This window comes from Panthera tigris, chromosome A1 (genome assembly GCF_018350195.1).
Source record: "Panthera tigris isolate Pti1 chromosome A1, P.tigris_Pti1_mat1.1, whole genome shotgun sequence".
NCBI lineage: Eukaryota > Metazoa > Chordata > Mammalia > Carnivora > Felidae > Panthera > Panthera tigris.
Window position 1 is genome coordinate 232,344,054 of NC_056660.1, and position 24,456 is coordinate 232,368,509.

The 24,456-nt window shown below is 43.5% G+C and overlaps 1 protein-coding gene across 8 annotated transcripts in view; it reads right to left on the reverse strand.

Moving 5' to 3' along the window:
• Window positions 1–24,456, reverse strand: part of ADCY2 (adenylate cyclase 2) — a 412,965-nt gene that overhangs the window by 96,755 nt on the left and 291,754 nt on the right. For 7 of the 8 annotated variants that reach the window (XR_006221652.1, XM_042997720.1, XM_042997742.1 and 4 more), the window contains exons 8-14: window positions 20,801–20,959; window positions 19,826–19,958; window positions 18,279–18,452; window positions 15,723–15,766; window positions 12,134–12,214; window positions 5,150–5,219; window positions 2,001–2,098 (exon numbers count right to left, since the gene is read on the reverse strand). Coding sequence is in view for 7 of the 8 variants with exons in the window: in XM_042997720.1 (XP_042853654.1) it covers window positions 2,001–2,098; window positions 5,150–5,219; window positions 12,134–12,214; window positions 15,723–15,766; window positions 18,279–18,452; window positions 19,826–19,958; window positions 20,801–20,959 (759 nt within the window). In the remaining variant the exon portion in view is untranslated. The remainder of the gene's footprint in view (window positions 1–2,000; window positions 2,099–5,149; window positions 5,220–12,133; window positions 12,215–15,722; window positions 15,767–18,278; window positions 18,453–19,825; window positions 19,959–20,800; window positions 20,960–24,456) is intronic. The other variant, XM_042997735.1, reaches the window with a different exon arrangement.

Consider the following 24,456-nt stretch of genomic DNA (forward strand, 5'->3'; position numbering starts at 1 on the left):
AAGTGTCCGTCGGTAGATGAAGGGAGAAAGATGTGGTACATGTACAATGGAGTGTTATTCATGCATAAAAAAATCTTGCCGTTTGTCACAACACGGATGGAGCTAGAGGCTAAGTAAAATAAGTCAGTCAGAGAAAAACAAATACCATATGATTTTACTCCTATGTAGAATTTAAAAGACAAAACAAACTAACAAAGAAAAAAACAGACAAAAAAAAACCAGACTTAAATACAAAGGACAAACCGGCGGCTGTCCAGGGGAAAGCGGGGGATGGGCGAAATGGGGGAAGGGGATTGAGTACACCTAGCGTGATGGGCACTGAGTAATTACAGAGTTGTTGAATCATTATGTTGTGCACCTGAAACTCATAGAACACCGTATGTTAGTTATTCTTGAATAAAAATAAAGAAAAAAACCCAAATGCATACTATGAAAAAGAATTACTTTGCATAGTACGAAAACGGATGGTTAAAAAAGAAAAAACGTCCTAGTCACTTTCCTTTCTCCTAATTCCTTCCAGTGAGTGATAAACCCTGTCTTAATTATGATATAGAAAAAATAAAAAGTACTCATCCAATAGGAAGATGTAGAAAAATGAAAGAATTTTTCTACTTAATAGTAAAAATAAGAGCCCACTTCCCTTGGTAATATTTGTTTCACCTATATACTTTTTTAATGCCCTTCGGCTCTATCAGTCAGTAGGCTTTGGGTGTGCAGGCTGCGTTTTCTCTCCCAAGCAGCACAGGCCTGGAGCTCAGAAGCAGCTTAATTTGTTACCTTTTCTTCGGAGTGGGAAACGGATGTGTTGACGTGGGGAACTTTCACGGAAGATTCTGTAAGCCCAGAAGAAGCGCTCATTTGGCCCTTGTATTTCAACGCTAATTTATGGGGGGTTGGGGAGGGAGGGAAAGTCACTAGGAACCTCTTCTAAAAGGAGGCAGACAGCTTGGAATGTGCATGTGTGAGTGATACTGTGACTTGTTATTACTTCCATAAATGCCTTCGTATTGGCTTAGAGCCCGGAAGAACGTCCTCTGGGGTACAGAGGGGAAAGGAGGATCGTTTCTCTCTACTTTCTGCAACACCCTGATGAGACAAAATGCAGTTCAGTCTCGGCAAGTCAAGTTGCCCACAAACGCTGCTGAAGTCGAACGCAAACACGCAACTAGGTCAGACTGGGTTGAAAACGGTTGCTTTGGCTTTTACAAAATTGCGATAAGCAGCAGCAGATTTGTCTTAAAAGTTTCTATATCCCCAATTATTGACAAACGGACAAGAGTTTTGTTTTCTTCTTTTCTCTTAGACCATAGAATGAGAACGAATCCATCACCTCAGAGACAGTTGGTTGACTCGTGTTGCACTCAGTAAGAAGGTGTGAGAGAAAGGCAATCTAGCAATCCCAGGTGACTGGATTTTCACCAACGGATGGGACCAGAAGTCCACCCCAAAGTGCGAAATCTGGCTTGCTCAGTTTCTCCCCTCTGTCCCCAGGTGTCTCCTGGGAGGGGTGAGCTGGACAGTGACCCTATAACAAGCTGAAAGGGTGGCAGAGGGTGGACTTCAGGAAGAAGAAGGTAGAATCCGAACGGACAGGTACGTAAAGTGTGTTCAGAGTGGGTGCTGTCCTTTTAATATAACGACAGTTATAACATAACGACGGTATTTATTTATTAGAAACAACATCTAGACATTTATCTCTTTCTGGGTAAAGTTTCTTGGGCTACGTGTCTTACACTGGGCACCAGACTAATACGGAAATCAAAGTAAGAAGGTTAAATTTATTTTTTTAAATCCCTATAAATAGTGAATCGATATGTCCATTTTGAAAATCCAGTCTCATTGTAACTAAGCATGACACACGGGAGCCACTTAGCTTCACTGCCCCCTCCCCACATTCCCTCTGTTTGGAAATCTGCATCCTCTCTTATCCTTTGGTATAAGTAGCTCCGGTAGAAAGGTGCACCCAGTGAGAGTCCCAGGGGAGAACCACATGTACTTACTTGGGTAATACCAGAATCTGCACGATAAAAATGCAGAACAATATGAGACACGCGCAGGTCACGTAATACTTGAACGCTGGCAGTGCGGTGGCTCGGTACTGAGGGGACAAGAAGGAAACCATGAGTGACATTCTCTGGGAGGGGCTGAAACAATCAGCCAGCAGCCTACCTGTACCTGTTTTCATGTATCAGACTCCTAAGTTATGATGTGCCGAGAAACAAGCCAGGGACACAGCCGTTCATCGCTGGCAATGAGTGCTTCCTCCCTCCAGCTGGGCTGTGAAAGCGTTTCTCCCCCCAACACCAGGATTTTTATGAGAAAAACTGACCAGCAAGGAAAGACAGCACCTGACCACAGGGACCAGTGAGGGAACTGGTGGCATCACTGTGAGCGTGCAGGTGCCCGGGTCCCCTTGTGGGTCTCATGTCCACAGCTATGGGGGAAAGCAGGCGACTATCCACATATTTTACTTTTGAAGCGTACTGCGGAAATGCAGTTTGCTCATTTTATTTATTTTAGTGTTTTATGTTTATTATTTATCTCAATGCTACTCAGAGCCAGTGAGGAAATCTGCAAGACAGAGAAGGCCGGTGGGTTTTCTTCTAGGTCTATGACCATTCCCTTTGCTTGTGTGCACCTGGCCGATGGACTCTTCTCCTGCAATGACTGGGTTCACATGGCTTTCCGTAACATCCACGACCATACACTGACCAGGGTAGCTGTCCGCCTGGGACCCCCTGCTTGAGTTATGCAGAGAAAAGCCAGCCAGCACTGCACTCATAATGGTGGTAGCGATCTCTGTCACATATAGCCCTGACGATGGCGTGACCTGCACTCTAAATGCGTTACACGCACCAACTCATTTAATCCTTACCACCGCCTAAGGAATGAACTATTATTGTCCCTATTTTTGGGTGAAGAACTTCAGGCCAGAATGGCTGGTTAACATTCTTTTTTTTTTTTTTTAATTTTTTTAACGTTTTTTATTTTAGTTTTGAGAGAGACAAGAGACAGAGTGCGAGCTGGGGAGGGGCAGAGGGAGAGGGAGGCACAGAATCGGAAGCAGGCTCCAGGCTCTGAGCTGTCAGCACAGAGCCCGACGCGGGACTCGAACCCATGAACTGTGAGATCATGATCTGAGCCGAAGTCGGCCACTTAACTGACTGAACCACCCAGGCGCCCTCTGACTAGTTAACATCCTCAGGGAGACACAGCACATGGCAAAAATTGGGACAGACTCCCAAACCCAGGGTCCCAACCACCAGGCTCTACTGCTTCACAAAAGAGGGTATTCTCATAAAATTAAAGGAAAGAGCAGTTTTTGTGCTCACGCTCTTGAAACCTCCTGGCAATACCGGCAGGTTGCATTCACCGTATCTGCATAGACTGTGCCCAAGTCGTGGGAAGTTCGAGCACACGTGCCTTGGGTTGAGCTGTGGGGTTTCAGTGTGGGATGATGGGTGTCTGGGTGGTCTACTGATGTTTCTCTTGCTTTATGTCTTACTGCCTTTGACCCCATCTTCCTGGCCAGAAGAGCAGGCTAGGGGGAGGTGGACAGGAAGGGAGCTTACATCCCAATGGCATCTACAATTTGCCTCAACGTTGGCTTCTACAAATAGGCACACAGGGAGAATGTCAGCAAGAACTGTGTTTTAAGATGACGATCGCCTTCTGTTTACTTGAATATTTTACTTGTCACTTAATAGGATAATTTACATGCTGGTGAAGAAGCGATATTCACATAATTGCGTAAGTGTGATTACATTTTTGCACTCGCTTGCACCCTTGTCTTTCACCTTCTTTTGGGCTGTCAAGATATGAATTGGAACTTCCTTGTGGTATTAATAAGGGAAACGGACTTGAATCAGGCAGGAATCATTTCACATTTAAACGATAAGTAACCATCAGTATCTGTTAAAGTTATTCAAAGATAAAATGGTCGATAGTAATGATGAATTATGTCACACATCAATTTGGTAAGCTGTCTGCAGTCAGTATGTTGACTTGGAAGCAGGCAATTGATCTTACTGACTGCTAACACAAAAGAAAGTTTAGGTGCAACTAGAAAATCCAACCCTGATGGATTGTGGCTATTCTGTTCAATATCCATAAAGCAATCACCTGAATATTCTCAACAAAATTTTAATACCAGTGTGGCGACCACTGACATTAATACAGTAGCTTTTGTTTGAACTAAGCCTGTAATTATATAGCTGGATGATAAAAATTGTCTCTAACTTGTTCCTTTCTCTAGACCAAAACAAAACAAAAGGCAAATGCAATAAAACCAACCTAGAAGAGGGGTGTTTTTTTGGGGGGGGTAGCAATTACTTAATACATTTTAGCAAATGCATGTTAAGCCTAACATGTAAAGCCCAAATACATGGGGCTTTTTTATTTGAGCCTATCATATCTCTTACTGGAGGGGTCACAAGGCAAAAGTATTTAGATGCAACAAACACTTAAAAGTTTGGCATTTCTAATTCTCCCAAACAGATGTTGAATGTAAATCTCATATTTTTGTTCAATGATTTGTGTAAAGAAGCTGTGCATTTATCAGGAAGCGTTTTATTTTCTTTTAAAAACTTTTCTAAGAAAATGTGCCACTGAAGGGCACCTGGGTGGCTCATTTCCTTAAGCATCCGACTTTGGCTCAGATCATGATCTCACAGTCTATGAGCTCGAGCCCCCTGTCGGGTTCTGTGCTGACAGCTCGGAGCCTGGAGCCTGCTACAGATTCTTTCTCTCTCTCTCCCTCTCTCTCTCTCTCTGCCCCTTCCCTGCTTGCTCTCTGTCTCTCTCTCCAAAAACAAACATTTAAAAAAGAAAAGAAAAGAAAATGTGCCATTAAGAAAGCCAGTCATTAGCTCCTGTCTCCTCCTTAGCCCGGTATCTCACACCCGTTGAAGATCCCACTGCCACCTGCAGGGCTGAGCCGGGTGCCCGGCCAGACAGAAACTCAGTAACAAGACACACAGTGCAACACCTTGTGCATGGAAGCAACACAGAAAAGGCTGTAAAAAGGTCTGATATAGTCCGAGGTGATGTCAGTGCTTCGTGCAGAAAACAGGAGCACAGTTTCATGAAGGGATTTTTAAAAACTCACATTTCAGATAAAAAAGACTGGGGGAATAAAAAAGTAGCTTACTTCTTTTTCTAGTATTTTATTGTAGAACAGGAGCGAGATTCTCTGAATGTCTTCAGACTTGAGCCACTGCCTGTAAATAAAAAGGACAAACATCATTAACCCAACCCTCCAACCAATGAGCTAAAAAACTACTTTTTAAACAGTAACGGGCATCCTTCTTTCTTTATTGTAAATCATCCAAAACTGAAGTTAAAAAAAAACGCATGATGCCAGATCTCTGGATATGGAATCTAGGAAGAAGGGGATGTGCAAATATGACACCCCTCTTTAGGAGTGACCCTCCTTGGAAAACTGGCCATTACAGTCATCATACCAAACTGAAACTCGTGGTCCCGAATTAAATAACTAGGGAAATAGGCCATCAAAAAGATTCAAGTACATCGATAAATTTATTTCCTGACATTTTACTGAAATCACATGGTAGTTTCATCCCTGGAAAATCCGGTTCATAGAAAACTACCATTTTTCTTAGTTTATAGCAAGCAATACATGAGAGCATCAAAACCATTTAGGGTGTCCTCTGAGTTCCGGGAGGGAAGATCTTGCTTCTTTCACACTTACTGAAAATACTTTCACGGTCATGTCTTTCATTTCCATAAAGTAAAAAAGTTTTGTTTGAATGTGGTGTTGAAAGATAGGCAAAAATACTAATACATTAAGTGATCGGTTCAGGCCACTCGCATAATATGGAGATGCAAGTATATATATCCATGCGAACACGTGTGTAATACATATATATCCCTCAGATGTTGAAAAATAACTAAAAATCATATGAAAGTGTGCATTCTGACACGTGGATTGACTTTTAGAAACAGGTTTCAAGAAGCCGGTTGACATAGACAGAGAGCTTCAGGACAAAACTTTTCTCTAGGATGCTTTACACGCTTGCAAGTGGAACAGGGACACCAAGCAAGCCGGGCATGTGATCCATGCCTGGTACGGTCACACACTTGGAAATAAAATAAACGCACACTCGATGAAACAAAGCTGAGTGAAATACGAAGATACACGTTCTTACATCCACGAGTACAGGAATGTAAGGAAAAATGGAAATCTATGTGCCGAGAAAAAAATCTAGAAATCGATACCAACAAAATATATCACCAGCTGGTTTGGGTCATACACGGAGGAATTTACATTTCTACTTCCCTAGTTTTCTTTCTTTTTTTTTTTTTTAATTTTTTTTTTAACGTTTATTTATTTTTGAGACAGAGAGAGACAGAGCATGAATGGGGGAGGGTCAGAGAGGGAGGGAGACACAGAATCTGAAACAGGCTCCAGGCTCTGAGCTGTCAGCACAGAGCCTGACGCGGGGCTCGAACTCACGGACCGTGAGATTGTGACCTGAGCCGAAGTCGGACGCTTAACCGACTGAGCCACCCAGGCACCCCTACTTCCCTAGTTTTCTTAAATAAATACCTTTCTAATAAAAAAATAAGCTGAGTTATGTATACAGGCATTATAGATATGTGTGTATATATTATATGTGTGCATACATAATGCATATATAATGTATATGTGCATACATCTACAAGTGCGTATATACATGTGTATATATAACGTATATGTGCATATATCTACAAGTGAGTACATACGTGTGTATATGTAACGTATATGTACATATATCTACAAGTGCATATAACCATATATCTACATCTATACCCACATATCAATATAGAGGGAGAGAGAGTATATATATTTGAGGATATTAGGTATAAAACTATGCTTTACATAGGTTTCCAAAAACTGTTGTATCTGTTCAAGTACTTATCGATTCACATGAATTTCTCACTGTGGTTCTTTGGCAATCCATTGTGGCCTACGGATTTCGACTCCCTGAGGTATGTTTGGGGGCTAGGGATTTGAGGATCCAGGAAAGAAGGCCAAGTCAACGATTGCACTTTGCCTTGTAATCGGCAAGTCCAGCCGCCTACTGATTTTGGGTGACGGGGGTGGGGGGGTGTCTCTAACTGTACACAGACGCTTCCCATCGGGGCTAACGACTGGTTAACCCAGGAGACCAGCACATTCGTCCAGGTCTACCGGGACAGCCCTGCGTCCAGAACCTCGCACCACATGTGCACCGCCGTGAGCCTGACGCACCCACAGATCTACGCTACAGACAGCGCACTTCCCAGCGAGGCACGGAGGTCAGTGATGTGTTCTAGAAATGATGGCCGTTGAAAGTGAGAACCATAAAAATGCCTTTTGGTTCAAGGCATAAGCTTTAGCTATCAGGGAAACAGACTTTTCTGGGTATTTCTTATTACCGTACCAGCTGCAAGAAGCATGGTATTGTTCCGTTCAAGGAGAATGGCTGGAGAAATAAAAGGTTAGTTAAACAGCAAAAAGAGCAGAAAATAAAATCGAAGATACATTTTAAGCACATTCATTTTCAGAACCGTGTGCTCGTTATGAATATCAAACTATGAATAATGTATGGAGGAAACATATTCAAAATACTTTTTTTTTTCCTTTATTGAGCGAGAAAAATCTAATTTCGAAGTGCCTCTGGGCAACCTCAGATTGGAAATAAAGTAAGAGCGAAATATATCAAGAGAAGTAAAAGCGGCTCCCGAATGAACAGGGCCTCGGGTCCAGGGCTGGTTTCCCCTACCTGCCTGTGTCCTGCGGGCGGACGGGAAGTGCTCCAGGCCAGGCCTCACTTCCCTGTGTCCCTAACACTTAACACCGAGTTTCGTCAGCCACGAGTGCTGGGTTCTTCTGACCTTTTCCTCGGAAGGAAGGAGAGTGTATTCTTCTCGCAGGCTTTGCCGTCAGAGGGTCTCTGAGATGGCCTCAGCTCCCTTCACTGACGAGCCGGACACTCAGACATTTGTGTGATTTGCATGTTTGGAATAGGAAAGGTTAGTGGGGGCTGATAAGGTCAAATATGATTTTTGGGAACTGGAACTACAAGAGAGGCAAAGAAGGGAAAAGAAAGGAAGAGGGAGGAAGGGAAAGGGGAAAGAGGGAAGGGAGGGGGAATGTGTGTTTTACTTATGGGGTCCTGACATGGTTCCTGACCCAGGAGGCCTATGGGATGAAGAAAATCAACCCCACTCCTGGGCTATATAATGAGCGAGTCTCTATTTAAAAAAAAATTTTTTAAGTTTATTTATTTATTTTGAGAGAGAGAGACAGAGAGAGAAGGAGAGAGAGAGAATCCCAAGCAGGCTCCACACTGTCAGCGCAGAGCCCAAATTGGGACTCAAGCTCACAAACTGTGAGATCACGACCTGAGCCAAAATCAAGAGTCGGCTGCTCAACCGAGCCACCCAGGCGCCCCAAGTGCCTCTGAATTAATTTATACCAAGGTTTTTTTTTTTTTTTTTTTTTTTTTTTGTGCTAGGCCCAGCTCAAGCAAAGATTCAAGCAAGGATCCTGAACAAGATCCTGACTTGAATGAGGGGACTCAGTACACGTACATCCTTACCCAGAATTCTTCTGGCACGTAAGCATGTAGGTTCTCACGGCAAAGAGGCCACTATAAAATAGAGAGAGGACCCCTTTCCTACGGTGATGACTGGAGGTTTCTATTTCCCCCCAATTTGCATGTTGAAGGCCTAACCTGAAGTGCGGCTGTATCTGGAGATGAGGCCTCTATGGAGGTAATCAATGTTCCATCAACGTGGCCTGAATAAGGGTGGGGCCCTGATGGGAAAGAATTAACGTCCTTATAAAAAGAGACATCAGAGAGTTCTCTCTCTTTCCCTGCACAGCCTCAGGAAGAGGCCATGTGAACACAGCCAGAAGGTAACCTTCTGCAAACCGAGGGGTTAACTCTCACCAGAACGCGACCACACCGGCACCCTGATCTTGGACCTCCAGCCTCCAGAACTGTGAGCAGTAAATGTCTGCTGTTTCAGTCCCCCACCGCCGTCCGTGGTGCTCTGTCACTACAACACCTCTCCAGGCAGTATTGAAACTGAAGGCTTCGGTGGCCTGAACGGTGTACTAAGGTCCGTGGCACTGGGGAAAGATGGTCTACAGAACCCAGGCTGAGATAAATGCTGCTGGACAGGTGGTGTCTCAGTGTGGGGGGCCCAGCCTGCCTCAGCCCTGCGGTCTGAGGTGCTCTGGTCTGTCTGTCCTACGCCGGCACATCAACTCTGCCCACCACACATATTTAAACTTGGCGCACAAGCTCTTCATGAACCCTCCAGCTCGTTTCCTTCAGCACGAAGGCCACGGTCTTTCCCTCTTAGAACTTTTCACATTACTTCTTTCTGTTTTTGCTTAAAAAAAACCCCCAAAAACCAAAAAACCAAGGGGCGCCTGAATGGCCTAAGTGGGTTAAGCGTCCGACTTCGGCTCAGGTCGTGATCTCACAGTCTGTGAGTTCGAGCCCCGCGTCAGGCTCTGTGCTGACAGCTTGGAGCCTGAAGCCTGCTTTGGATTCTGTGTCTCCCTCTCTCTCTGCCCCTCCCTTGCTTGTGCTCTGTCTCTCTCTGTCTCTGTCTCTCTCTCTCAAGAATAAACATTAAAAAAAAAAGAAAAAAAAAAAAGAAAAAAAAAAACAAATTTGGGAGAACCTGGCATGGCAGTCCCATCCTCAAGATAACCATATAGAATGAATGCCCCTTTATTAAAGTTAGTCTTACAGGAAAGCCCACGTCCTCTAGAGAAAATGCCCCTAGAGGGGATGGCCTGGGCACCTTTGACCATGAGGCCTCCCTTTTCCCACAATGAGGCTCTGAGAGAAGCTTCTGGCAAGTCTCCTCCGTGCAGAACTATCAATCATGCTTTCTTCTTGTCACCTCGCCTTCCAGACTAAGTCAAATCTCTCGCACCTCCGCCCTGAGCACGTGTGCGGTGACTTCTCTCCCTTAGGGCTTTGCGAGGGGACACTGCGCCTTGTGTCCTGGATGTCAAGCACATGCTGACACTGCCCAGCCCTTAACAAAATGCTTGATAAGTGAGTAAATGAATGAATACATGAAAATCTGCATATAAATCACGGTTTCCTGCCCACTGCCGAAAATGACAGAATGGTACGTCAAGTCTGGGGTCTCTGTGGAATCCTCAAGTGGAAGTTCAAAGACAGAAGACCATCATACGAAGGCACGAGAGCAGGTGATGAATAAGGTCTAACAGAATGGGAATGAGTCTCGTTAAAAAATATATGCAAAGCAGCTTCCATTTAAACACTTCCCTTTTGGCTTTTGAGTACAGCAGGACATTTCTCCCTATTTCGCTTCTGAAATATGTTGGGAAAATTACAACACAAGCAGTTACACCAACATCAAACATCACCTTAGAATAAACCTACGTTAAAACATGAAGGCGGTCGCTCCGCATGTATTTGAATACGAAATGATACAGTACAAACAGACAATCCGAAGGCCACCTCGACAAAAACAAAGCCAAGCCAACGATTATACTACCTAATGACTCCTTCAGTAGGAACACTCTAAAAGGTGGACACAAAGGTAGTTTAAGAAGGTACGGGTCCTGTGGGAAGACATGCTGAGGCTCGTTTTAGACGTGGGTTTTCTATTATTACTGTGATTACAGTCATGGGCTAAACGTGGTCAGGAACAAGGTGTTCTCTTTCTTCCGACGTTGTGTTTTCTTCTGGTGGGTCACAGAGTAGTAGGTGCGGTTTCCTCTGGTTGAACGAATATATCCTTCCACCCATATCACACGTCATCAGGCTCCACCCTGGGTTTTAGCTGCCAGATTCCAGGTCATCATGTTTCTCGGTTCGTGATGTGTTGAGGTTTCGATTGGGGCAGAATTGAGGCTGACTTTTATACTGCTGTTGGTGCCAGGCAGAGCAGAGCATTTGTCTGGGCATTGCTGGCGTGTCCTGAGTGCTCCAAGACGGTTGGGGGGGGGGGGGGAGGCTTTCTCTATTTGGAGCACAATGAGGGGCTCCAGACACGTGTTAATTGAACACATTAGCATATGTGAATTATAGCTCTAGTACAATCAAGATAACTTTATTATCTCTGCAATCACACACACACACACACACACACACACACACACACACACACCCTATGTACACATACATATACACTCATGACAGTCCTTCATAAGCTGTGTAAATATTCTAAAATGAATGCTTATAAGGAACAATCTAGAAAAGGCACAGTTTTTAAAGCTGTGTAACGTAATTCTAGAAGCAGGGAGTTTAGGTGAAAACCATTCGTACTTTTCATGACTCAACTTTCATGATAAAAATCGTGGGAAGTTTTCCATTACGTCTTTTCATTTGGACCTACGGATGTGCTTGCTACAATTTAAATTAAAAATGCTTTTACTCAGCGTCTAATGGGTACCAGGCACCATACTGTCACCCATCTTTTGCCCTCCAGGAATTCAGCCATGACACATGGACCCACGGAGAATTTCAAGGCCAATGAATGTAGTTATTGTGTCCAGGCTGCGAAAGGTGCCACCTTCTTTACATGGTTCCCCTGCATCTGTCTCCTGGACCATTTAAAACTACACTGGCAACTCACAGACTTCACAGACTGAACGCCATTTTGTCCCCCAAAGAACCCTTCATCTTTCCACTGCTGCCACAAATTCAGATTCTAATGCTCAAAACCTCTCTTCGACAACGGAGAACGCAGGTACTTCCACGGTCCCTGATTTTTCAGCGGAATAAATGCATTTTCAATAGATACAGTCACATAATCCAACTCAGATTTTCCCATAGGGCATTCCTATCGGTCTTTAAAAAATCTTACTTACTGACCATATTTCGCTCCGATTTTTCTGTGTTTACATCTCATGTTATTTATCAGTAATCTACTTGGAGAGGATTTCTTAGGCAGGGATTAAAATTTTTCTAATTGACGGAAGCTGTTATTAAGGACAACTGAGGTGAAATGAAAGCCTCTAAAGGAATGGCTTTGTCATGGTAAGTATTACAGAGTTTCAGGTAAAATTCTTGGAAGGCGTGACATGATTTCCACATACTAGGGTTTGAAATAAAAAACGTGTGATAATTTAAGGTTGAGAAGTACTCACTTTTGTGCATTAATTCCATCAATTGCTTGAATCATCCTTTCATTTAACTCTTCCTCAAATCTCTTCTTTTGCGACTTGGTTCTACGTGAAAAGGGAAATATTATGATAGAGATTATGATGAAACCGAATACTAAGTCCATTTTTCTGTGATGCCAAAACCTCTCTTTCGTTCTGCCCATTGAATTCAAAAAAAGGCAAAATGAAACAAGAGTCTATGAGCAGCCTTTACTCTATTAACACTCAGCCACTCTGCCGATTGAGCGAACTGACTAGAGTTTTTTGGTGCAATAAATGTTGCCTCACTATTCACTTACAGCGAAACGATACCAGGCGTTAAAAAGCCACGCTGAAAGATATGTACTTGGTGTTTACGATAAAAGAACTTTCTGTCCTAGGAGATGCATTAGCCCTTGACGTGTTGCCTTTGTAAACTTTATTTTATGACAGAACACCCTGGTTTTGGAAATTCCCCTGTAAAAATCTGGTCTGGTTGAAGAAAAAAAAAAGAAAAAAAGCTATGCCTTGTTCATGTTTCCCTTGGTCAGTTTTCAAAAATTTGCAGAAGTACAGTCTTCCTCGAGGCATATCAAAACTTAATTGTATGCATGTAAATCTTTCTCAGTATTCAAATCACAGTTCACGGGGAAAACCCCACATATATCTGCAGACACTCACTTGGTCTTAGAAGAAAATAATCTTTAAAAAAAAAAAAAAGAAGAAAATAATCTTCAGCCATAATAAAGGATGCCTTGTAAATACATTAAGTCAAAAGAATGTGTTCTCTGAGTTAATCTGACCATTAGCATAAGAATGATATAAAGGAGAAAACCAAAATAATCCCTATTTTCTAAAAGTTAAACAGCTGCGGTACCGAGTGAAAGCACAGGGGAGCGTCACCAAACTGGCCTGACCCAGCCTGTGCACTGCATCATCAAGCCACCTCGTCCAAAGTGGAGACAGCACTAGGCTTCTCTGTGCTCTGGTGGGTTAAAAAACTCATCGGATGGGCCTTCTATTCTGGAAGAACAGTAACTCCTCTGATTTCAGACAAGAATAGCGTTACGTATTCAATGTCACGGCTAGGGGTAATTAAATCTCATGAAAGTATCATGGACGAGACGGATGGGCCTTCCCAACCCAACCCTGTTTGTGGGTTGGTGCCCTCAGGTCCTGCCTTTTTTAAACAGGCCCAGGGCATCTCTGCTCCAAGAGCAGAATGATAGGAGGCGATCTGTCCCCAGACAGGAGCAAACGAAGAGGTCTCAGCATGCCAGATTCTAAGCTGTTGAAGAAGGCAAATTAATTTTTACCCTTCTTTTTTAAAGAGCAAGATACTTAGCAATCATCTAGGATGGTTCATTCTCGCTTCCAGGCAAGGAGCTGCCTTCAGTTTTCTTTTTAGCAGCGCTATGCTTAGGCTTGACTTTGCGGACTTCAATTTGGTGTCTGGTCTTTATCACAAAGTCTCACTGAATCGAAGAATAGTGGAGGTACCTGGAGACTCACAGGAAAACGTCACCCTTCAATGCTATGCCCGGGGCTAACAACAGCACTGCCTCTGTGGATCTGTTTTAGGATTCGTTTACATAATGTACAGCACTCAATGCTATAAAGGTAGCACATGACGTAGCCGATAAATGCATATTATTACACAATCCTCTGTATTTACTGGTTACCTGGATAATAATTCTTAACACATAGTTTCCTTATCTCTGTGATTCTGTGATCTCTGCTATGGCAAATGATAGGATACCCCTGGAGGTGAGAATCTACCACCAGGAGCTCTTAGTTTGCCAGCTAAGGCTTTGTTTCCCAGACTTCAGGCATTTCTGACTCTCCAGTCTTGTGTTCTGTCACTGCCCCCCTCCCTGCTTTCCAATTTCCCTCCATCCTTTCCTCTGAGCTCTTTCCCCAACTGACCCAGTCCGTGCCGTGGCTACTGCATCTGAGGATAGAGTGTGAGCTCAGATAATGTTCAACACCAGGTGATGCCGACTCAGTAGCCAGGCTGAAGGCACAGAGAGATTTTATGACATAGGCCACTTCAGGAAGCCGGGACACGTGAAGACAGCCTAGTTGAGTCCGATTTGGAAGTGAAGCTCTCTGTGAGGCCCTGGGGCCACCAAAGATCCAACCACCACAGAGGAAAGTGGAGTCAACATGGAAAAGGCTCCTAGCAGGGCAGGCGTGATAGAAGAGCGGTGGGGAGCGCAGAGTTTGGGGTCACAAATCTGGGCCTCGCCTCTTCCAGCCGTGTAGCTCTGGGCATTCTCCTAACCCCGCTCGCCTCTACTTCCTCCCTTCTCAAATGGTAATGGCATAGCAGCGTCTATGCTGGAGTCACGCTGTAGGGATGAAATTAGATTCTCCGTATGCCTGGTACAGATCCAAATGATGGCTTATTATCATTGTCTTCCAGACAGCACTCGTCCCGGAAACCACTGCCCACCCACATCGTATTGGCACCGCACGAGGGATTTCCTGCTTTGATTTCAGTAAACAGACCCTTGAGGCAGAGCCGCAGGGAGGACGAGACAGATCACAGAAGGAATACGGACTCTAAAGCGAAGACGCCTAAGAAATTTCCGTGGACAGTTCCTCGCTGATGCACTAGCATCTTACTGGCTTGATGAGTCACGCCTTCTCAGGGCATCTTACGGGGTCCATAATATTTCCAAATTAGCTCAAGTTCTCTTTAATATGGCACGTGCCACTTAAAGAATGCTTCAAAAGCCCAAGAACCCAAGATCCTTATAACATAGGACTCTGAGTATTAGATCTCAATATTACAATTTCAAATCTTCCCCCAAAATACAAATTAGAGCTCATTCCGACAAATAAAGTCACAGAGATGATTCTGGAATAAGGTCGCTGTTTGCAAGGAGGTGGCAGGAAACTATCTAATTGTGTTTAATTTTACTTGGATATAATGCATTTTCTACAGAATAAATGCACTTCTCTGTGGGGAAAGAAAGGCTGACTTAAGTTTTGGGCTTTTCATGAATTATCCTAATGACTTCAATAAGAAATATTTAACTCCCCCAACCAACACGGATGTGAAAAACTGAACCCCAAAACCAGAGGAACATGAAAAAGAGTTAGTGACTGTGATTGTGTGGTTGATGGCGACAGGGGACCTGTGGACACTTGGGTGAACCTTTTTTCTTTTTTTTTTTGAGCAGGTCGGGCAGGCCTTATTTTCACTATAGAAAGGTTGGATTTCTCTTGCTTTTATCTCCAAGATTCCACACATACGAAAATGTAATTTTAAGCAACATACTCATTTTAAGAAAATTCATTTTTTTTACTACATATTAAGGTTAAGAAGAGTCATTTTTAAGGAAAACAATTTAAAGTTCTAAGGTATTTACCAGGTGCCTTTTTCCATTTCGCTCTTTTACACCTAGTAATGTCACATTAATAATTACATTTTTAGAAGCTGAAAACAATCAAATCGAGCTTTTCACAAGCAGCTGCTCTTTTTAGAAGTGGCCTTCAGAGTTACTCTAATTGATGATAATTACTTTCAGAAATATTTAAAAAAAAAACCCAAGCCTTTAAATATCAAAAAGTGGGACAAATAACATACCTTAAGGTACGGTTTTGAAAATTATGCTGACCCATTGGCACATCCTATTTAAAAAAAAAAAAAAAGTTATTAGTTTCCAAAAACATGCTTTAAAGAATGATGTTTCAGTGATGATCATTTATAACATTATTTCTTCTTTTATCATGGAAAGCATCATTTAGGTAACAAATAATTACCCCTGTGGAGAAGAATAGCTTATGTGAAATGTGAAATGTGAAAAGGATTTTGTGAATGTGAAAAGGATTAAAAGCTCAGTTTATACTTGGAATGTTGGTGTCATCTATAAACTCTGGATGTTAGAACTATCAGAGTTGTTGTCTGGAACTTTAAAATTTACATCCTGATATTTGCAGGTACGATTTCCCACAAGGGGCCTCGGGCAACTGCTGTGACAGTTACTGCAGACAGCTTACAATCCTGTGAAAATGGAGTCTGACGTCAGACAGGTACTCAAACGTTCTTGAAAACACACACATCACCACAAAATGTACAGTCAAGCGTCGTGCCCGAACTGGGCTGTCAAGAGACGGTGCCCTCGGTGAACTATGCAACAGCATGACTCACTGATCGAAAAGAAGAAATCCACACCCGAGTGTGCCAGCAGTTTCTGAAAAGGGACTGGGAGAGAGACACTGGTCAGGGTTTATCAGTGGGGGACCCACTGCCGAATGTTCAGTAGACTTACGAAAACCCGGAAGACCCCCTTTTATACATTTGTGGTGGAAATTAAAATAAAAGTTGAGACAAAGCTGCTCCAAGTGGCTCCAAAGAAACTTTTCTTGGCTGCTTTATCTACAGCATTAGATTAGGAAACATAGGTAGCCTAGGGAAAGGTACGGTATATATATATATTTTTTAAAAATAACTGAACTCCAAGTTTTATTACATAAGGTAAAATAATGCATTATTTACCAGCTCTACCAATGTTGAATCGGGAGTCAGTGGTGTTCTGCAGAGGGGATTAGATAAAAGAAATAACTTTTGGCAATGATACTGTTGGACCCTGGAATGTATTAATAAGAATGACCATGGGGTCTTTGTCAAAGTGGGTAAGGGATACAGCCAAGCTGTATCGTGAACTGTAGACCCTGAACTTGCTTCTCATTCCTTCCGCAACTAAAACCTTAGCATAACAGGGCATCGCTCTCCCCTGGTGCCCTGAACTCTTGGTCTATTACTCCAAAGCATTAATTATGCCATGCCCTTTCCTTGCTGAAGATCCTCTGATGACCTCTCACTACACTTAGAATGGTTTCCGCACAATGACCTCAGTGCATCTCATCCTTGATGACCTCTGTTCCTTACTGTTGATGAAACTAACTGCCACATCAGCCTCCTCTCTGCCCCCCGAAGACTTCAACTCATTACTATGTTGGGGCCAGTGGATTGATCTTCTCCACCTCCTCCCCAGTTTACTGCTCTCTTTCTCTGAGACATCCCCAGAGTCGCCACAAAGACATCTCCTTCCCAATGACATCTCCATTTCATTTTCATCATCATCGACCTCAGCAGCAGCGGAAATGATCTTGTTGGTTGCCTGGTTTCCGACTTAGGGTCTCTTGCTTCCCAACAGACTGGAAACTGCTCTTGGACCTGTCCTGGCAGTTTCCCTGGTTGACCGATGGGTGTGATCTTCTGTCAGATCACGTTTACTTGTTAGTTGGGAAAAAACACCAAGGAAGTTGAGAGGAAAGATATAACCAAGTCAAAACAAGTACGTGGATCTGGGGGCCTTGGGTGTTGTCACTCTGAGCTGCTGGGAGTAGGGAGCACAGGGCAGATGGGGAAAGTTCGCGGCTGCCTAACAACCTGAGGGTTATGTAACATTCCAGTTTCTTTTCTGCCTCAACTGCATCCCTGGTACAATTAACTCCATCGTATGTGAAATTTTACTCACAGATCATTTTAAAATCAAACGTCATTGCGATTATTCTAAGTGCTTCGTCATTTTCCGTTTTCTGGTCCCTTGTGGGTCTTTCTATTTTCTCTCTGCATTTCAGCCATCTTATTGAGAGTGTCCCTGTTATAAAGCGCTTTGGCACTTTGTTATCTATTAGAAGTTGGGAGTGACATAAATAAGGAACTACAACAATAGTATGTTCGCTGCCCCTGACACAGCTTGAACATTTCCACAATGAAAAGACAGTCTGGATGCTGTGTTTCAAACCGCAAGGGCATGATGCCTTCATTTGTTCTTTTATTAGGATGCGCAGGCTTTCTTACTTCCTGAGAGCAAACAAACAAACAAAATACCACCATAAAAAGTTCAATTGTATTTGGTTGCTAATAAGTGAGTTAAATAACAAGTAAGCAAACTGGTCCTGGGTTACAGAGTTATAATGTAAAATCACTCTGGTTGAAACCCTTAGCAAGGTGAGCCTGGCACTCATTCACACCTCGACAGCTGTTTCTAAGGGGTCTCTTCAAGGAGGAGAAGGGGTTAGGCTTGTTTCACTGCAGACCAGTTATTCTGACAGGAGATGCCCAGCCTTCTGGTTTAGGAAACTAGCTTGGGTCTGGCACGCGCCTGCGCTCTGGAACACAGGGAGAGCTCACCGTGGTGCTGATCTTGCCGTTCTCCGTGGTCATGCTATCTCGGTGATGCAGGTGTGCAAAGGGCTTGGCTGCTCCCCAGGACTCCAGGTACCGGGTCATGCGGACGGAAGCCCTCATCTTGGCTCCATCGAGGGTGTGGCGAGGTCTGAAGAGGTGAGGACTCCGTCGCTCCCCCTTGGGGTGAGAAACAAAGCATTACACCTGGCATACCAGAGGGGCAGAACTTCTCCTTCCTGCCCCCTCGCCCCGACTGAGCGATTCCTCCCACATCACCCCCTCACTGCCCGTGGCTTCTGTCCTCACTCCTTCAGTGTGACTGGTTCCCAGTGTTACAAGCTGCTTGAGCTGAGTGATTTTTTTTCCCCCAAATAGCAAAAGATAACTGTAATTTAAACTTAGGAAAAAATAAGCCATTTTCATGGGCCTTTTTATAAAGTAAATTCTTAAACCAGATAGGCTGATCTGTTTCAACTTTTTCTTGGTGACTGTGGTTTCCTAAAGCGACAGGTGTTAGAGATTGGGGCTGTTTTATGATGCTAAACGGTCTTCCTCATCTGTGTTTTGGTATTCTTTGCCTGAACACAATGTTCTTTGTACACATTTATTTATTTATTTATTTGATTCCTCCCTCTGCCTGTCGCCCCACAGGTCTTCTTGACTGTCACTCGTCTGTCTCCAAATCAACCGTCAAGTTAGCTGCAAGTGTCTTCCCAAAGGGGAGCCCGGAGTTTCAGGGAGGTTACCACGAGTGAACATCCATACACTTGATCTTGTTGATTTTGTTTCTTGCTGATATATTGCACCTACCAGCTGTGTGACATAAGAGAAGTCACATAACCCCTAGGAGCTGCAGATTCTTAGTCTGCAAATAGCAGTGACACTCTTTTGGCAGGAATTTGAGAAGGGCTGTGAGAAATGAGAGCTCCAAGCCCTTGCTCTGGCCTGACACTTGTGAACAGAGCAAGAGACAGCTCCTAACTTTCTTTCTGGGTGGCTGGGACGGTCTTCCAGGTAACGGAGGATTTTATCGCATCCAAGTTCACCCTGTCTGCACATACGTGTACTCACACGAACGCACCTGTGACATTTAGTTGCCAATCTTTTAGGAATTTCTTCCTTTCCTTCTTCTTATATGTTCATCCTACTTCATCTCATTAGATTTTTATCATCTGAATTCCTGAGCAAAACCTTCTGTCTTTATGTAATTTCCCAACTGCCAGGGTGGGCACACTGAGGGACTTTCAGGAGCATCGTGGACTAACTTATACATTGACTAACGCTGACTAACACATACAACCTGTCATACAGACAGTAATCTCATCACACAAACATTTTTTTCCCAATGGTTTCTTTAATGTTTTAACTTATTATAAAACACGTTCCATAATTAGATGGCCGCATGCATTTACAGTAATTTTAGAGGCAGAGACTAGTAGCACATTAAACTGATTCTCGACTAAAAACACTTACCTGTATCAGTAATTTGCCCTTTTCCCTTTTAAATCACAGAAGTCATAGGCTAATTATAGACTCTTTACAGTACTGACCTTGGGGTTGATTACAAAGTAGGTTTTCACCAGGTGCTGTTTTAAATATGGGTCTCTGATGTCACCATCTCCTTCCTCCACTTTATAAGCGCCATTCAAGTGTTCCAAGGTGACAGAAGAAATGTGAACACGTCTGAAATTCCATTTAAAACCATAATCAAGATAAACATGGATACACATGAAGATTTTTCCGTTTACTTGTGATGTCAGGAATCATACCTTCTCCCCCCACCCTTCCGCCCCAGTGAAGGAAAGGTTGTATAAGGCTGTATGTTCTTGGTAAAATTGACTGTAAGGTTTATATTTTATGAAATGGGGCTCTGGATAGATGCTCACAGAGGTCATGAGATATTAACATTTGGAGCTTCTCTGCATTTACGGAAACCTGCACGGTGGGTGTGGTGAATTACAGCCAATAAAACTCGATCATATTGAAGTTTTGTGCGTGAGGATATTTTTGGAAACATATGCCAGAGGCATTCTCGGGAGTATGCTGATCTACACACAAGTATGGGTGACTTAGTTCCATGCTTCCCACGCTTCTCCAAATTATTGCACTTGCATCAAAATCCTCTCGTCTGAAACATGCTCTTCTAGCCACAGGTAGCTGCTACCTCGTCCTCATTTCAATAGTACTGGTTTCAGAGGTCATTGGTCAAGAGAAATGCCATTGCACTGCATTACAAGACATCTTTCCCTTTGGGTACTATTTACGAATTTGCAAATAAAAATAATTCAGGATCTGATATCCAGAGTCTTTTGACCATGGGTCATGGGGTGGTGGAACTGAGCGAGACTTGAGAGTTCAAGTTTATCGGATTAACGTAGGAGGTCACTAGGGCAGGAATAACATGCTACTAACGGAGGCAACGGAAGCCGTCAGACATGAGCAGTCAATCCCTTGTTAATCTCTTGCCGATCATTTATTTCTAATCATGCGCACAGCCTGAAGAGAGAAATCCAGCCCGGCCTTACCCAGGAACCCCTCCGGCTTCCATGTGATTGGCTAAGGTAACGTCATGTGACCACACGTCATACTGCCACTTCTGCAGACCGATCACGCCGCAGAGGACGTTCCCAGAATGCACTCCGACGCGCATGTTGATATCCACGCCGGTGGCGTCCCTCACTTTCCTAAAGAGAAGGCAGGCAACGTCACCATCCGGGGATATCGTCTTCTTCCTGTAACTCTTGGGCAATTTTCTGGGTATTTTATTACTCAGAATTTCTCAGACTGCTGGAAATACAGTCCTGACTTCTTCCCGGGGCAGAAGATTGCAGCTCTGAGCCAAGAGAAAGGGCGTTTTCTTCCTGGTTACTCCCAGACTACACCAAAAGCTCCCAAGCTGTGGCTCTCCAGCCACATCAGGCCAGACTGTCAGCACTAATGTAACCTTTTGGCTGTAGCTTCTACTTTTTCAACAAATATGTGTATCAGGCACCTGTCACGTGTGGACACCTGCTCCGAATTTTCACCCTAGGATCGTGTGACATTGCCTCGTATTATCAGAAATGGTCTGAGATGCCATATAGGATTCTAGCACTCGGCACAATGTACACCTCCAATGAATATTTTCTGTCGATAAGGGACAATATGGCTTATTTAATAAGCCTAATAATGACTTCAGCCTGAAGAGGAATTTCTTAACAAACTAACCATGACTTCAAAGTGCTTCAATCGTGCACATTCTTTAACAACAACAAAACTCCATAAAAGTTTTAACGGTGCATAAGGTGTCATTAAAAAGAAACTAACTTTAGGGGTGCCTGGGTGGCTCAGTTGGTTGAGCCTCCACTTTGGCTCAGGTCATGATCTTGTGGTTCCTAAGTTCGAGCCGTGCGTCGGGTTCTGTGCTGACAGCTCAGAGCCTGGAGCCTGCTTCAGATTCTGCTTTCCCTTCTCTCTGCCCCCTCCCCTGCGCTCTCTCTCTCTCTCTCTCTCTCTCTCTCTCTCTCTCAAAAACTGAATAAACATTTAAAATTTTTTAAAAAACTAATTTAAAAAAATCATTTGAGAAACACTTTAGGACCCTATTAGCAACTCCTTTACTGAGACAAATGAAGAACGTCCTTTAACAGCAGCTGGAAATGCTTGTTTATTTCTGCCAGCTAAATACATTTATCAATTAAAATATTACTGCAAGTATGGAGAGGTGCCCGGTACATGGAGAGAACTACCCCAGAGGAGACGTGGAAGGAAGCAATGACGTTGATTGCAACCCAGCAGAGAGAAGGTCACCAGGTGTGGGCTACACTAAATAAACATCTCAAAATGACGTAGGCCGGGATATCATGCTTCAGTGATAAAATGACATCATTTGAACAAGCTAAAAATGGTAAGAAATGGACCCGCAGTATAAAAAGAAATGGTTTCCCGTAAGAAGAATCTAAGAAACTGTTCCTTCCCCTCCCTCCCCTCTCTTCCCTTCCCTTTCTCTTTCCCTATCATCCCATTCTGTTTCACAAAACAGATCACAACCTATTCGGTACCAGCAATTCATCCAAACTCTTCCGTCCACATGATGGGCCAGAGCCTCCCCATGACATTGGAGAGTGCGTCCCCCCCCCCACTCCATCCTCCATCAGCAATGGGTGCGTATGGCTGCCTGGGCACCATATGGGCCGTAGCTCTGGGCCTTTGCTCGAGGTGGTCCCTCGAGAGTTCTGCTCCTCACTGCCCTGAGCCTCTCTTTCCTGACAGGGCGCAGATGTCACATGGCCTTCCACGAGCAGCTTAGGCACGACCTCATCGGGGAAGGGCTTCTGCGTTCTCCTTGTGGGTTGATGTGGGAACCCCACCTCTGTGCTCCAGCCTCTCTGAGTATAGTCGAAACTCCCCGTCTGTGTCCACATCTGCTCTCAGAGTATCAGCCCCATGGAGACACAGACCTGGTCTGAGTGGTTTGTATACCCATCAGTGGATTCAGGGTCTAGTACAACGTAGACACTTGGTATAAGTTTAGTAACTGATGAATTACTGGCCATTTCTGAAGGATTTACTGTGTTTCTGTCTTTGGGAGATAATGATCCTGAAAAGTTTGTCGTAGAACCTGTAATTGTTCTTAAGATTTTCTGTTATTGAGACAGAACAGTTCCAACCACATGGCATTTCCGTTTATCAAATATGGTCAGCAGAAAGTCACGGGGGAATAAGAGGCTCGATGACGCACTCTGTGGTTGGCCACTTTGACAGAACTGACTAGTGAAAGATTTGGCTCTTTAAAACCATCTCCATGGCCTTTATGTCTTTTTTAGAAAAATGGGTTGATCAAGGGTTCAAATGAATTGACTGACCAAATGTTTTAATGGATTTGGATGCAACCTGGGTGATCTATAGAAAAATACTGAAATAGTTGCTTAAAGCTTGCAATAGTAGACAATCTGGGCGCCTGGATGGCTCAGTCAATTTAGCGTTAGACACTTGATTTTGGCTCAGGTCATGATCTCATGGCTTGTGAGTTCCAGCCCCATGCATGGAGCCTGCCTGGGATTCCCTCTCTCTACCCCTCCTCTGCTTATGCTCTGTACCCCGCCCCCTGGTCTCAAAATAAATAAATAAACTTAAAAAATTATAGTAGACAATCTCTTCCGTTTCAGAGGAACCCTAGTCACTTATAAAGTCAGGGCTCTGCATATTACTCTTTTTATTAAAAACAGTTTACACTTTCATGACAGGAAAAAAAAAATCTCTCTAAGCCTTGGGAAGATTCCAAACCACAGCTGACGTGCTTCCCTGTGGTGCTTGGCTAATAGAGAATGAGGTGTTGAACAGGTGCGGAGGTCCAAACACGGAGGAAAAATACAGACAAATGTTCTTTGATCCATGTTGCTGGTTCCTAGGAAAAACCTGAGATAATATGGCAGAATTCTATGTTCAAGCGTACCCTTTCTGTCCACCAGCTTAAAAACTTAGAATTCTTGCATTCATCCTCATCGTATGGCTCAATAAGTGGGAACAGAAATATTTGCCCTTGTATTTTAGAAGAACAAATAATTCCTGACATTCGCTGAGATGCCCTCTCTTTTCCTGCCCTTTATTGTAAGTGCAACAAAATAACCTATTACTGATTATTTTGTCAAATGCATATGAGCTGAACAGATGACCTACACCAGGGAGACAATGTGGAAGCTCTTGGTCAAGGAGTGGCAGCTCACGGAGACACACAACCGTCACCTAATTTGAAGCTTAAATTTAGTTTAATAAGCAAGAGTTCTGGAAAGTTTCCTCAAATCTTTTAACATTACTGAGATTCTGGATGTATGAGATAGTACTTATGCATCTATGACGGATGGATAAATAAAACATGATATATACATACAATGGGATCTTGTGCCACCATAAAAGGAATGAAGTAGTGACACATTCCGCAACGTGGATGAACCCTGAAAATGCGATACTATGTGAAATAAGCCATACTCTTAAACAATCAATATTGTGACTCCACTCATACAAAATATCTAGAAAAGGCAAATTCATAGAGACAGAGAGTAGAAAAGGAGTTACTAGGGGCTGGGAAGAGAGGGGAAGGGGAGTTCTTGCTTAATGGGTATGAAGTTTCTGCTTGGGAGACGACAAAGTCCTGGAAGTAGATAGTGGTGATGGCTGCACACATTTTAAATGTGCTTAATGC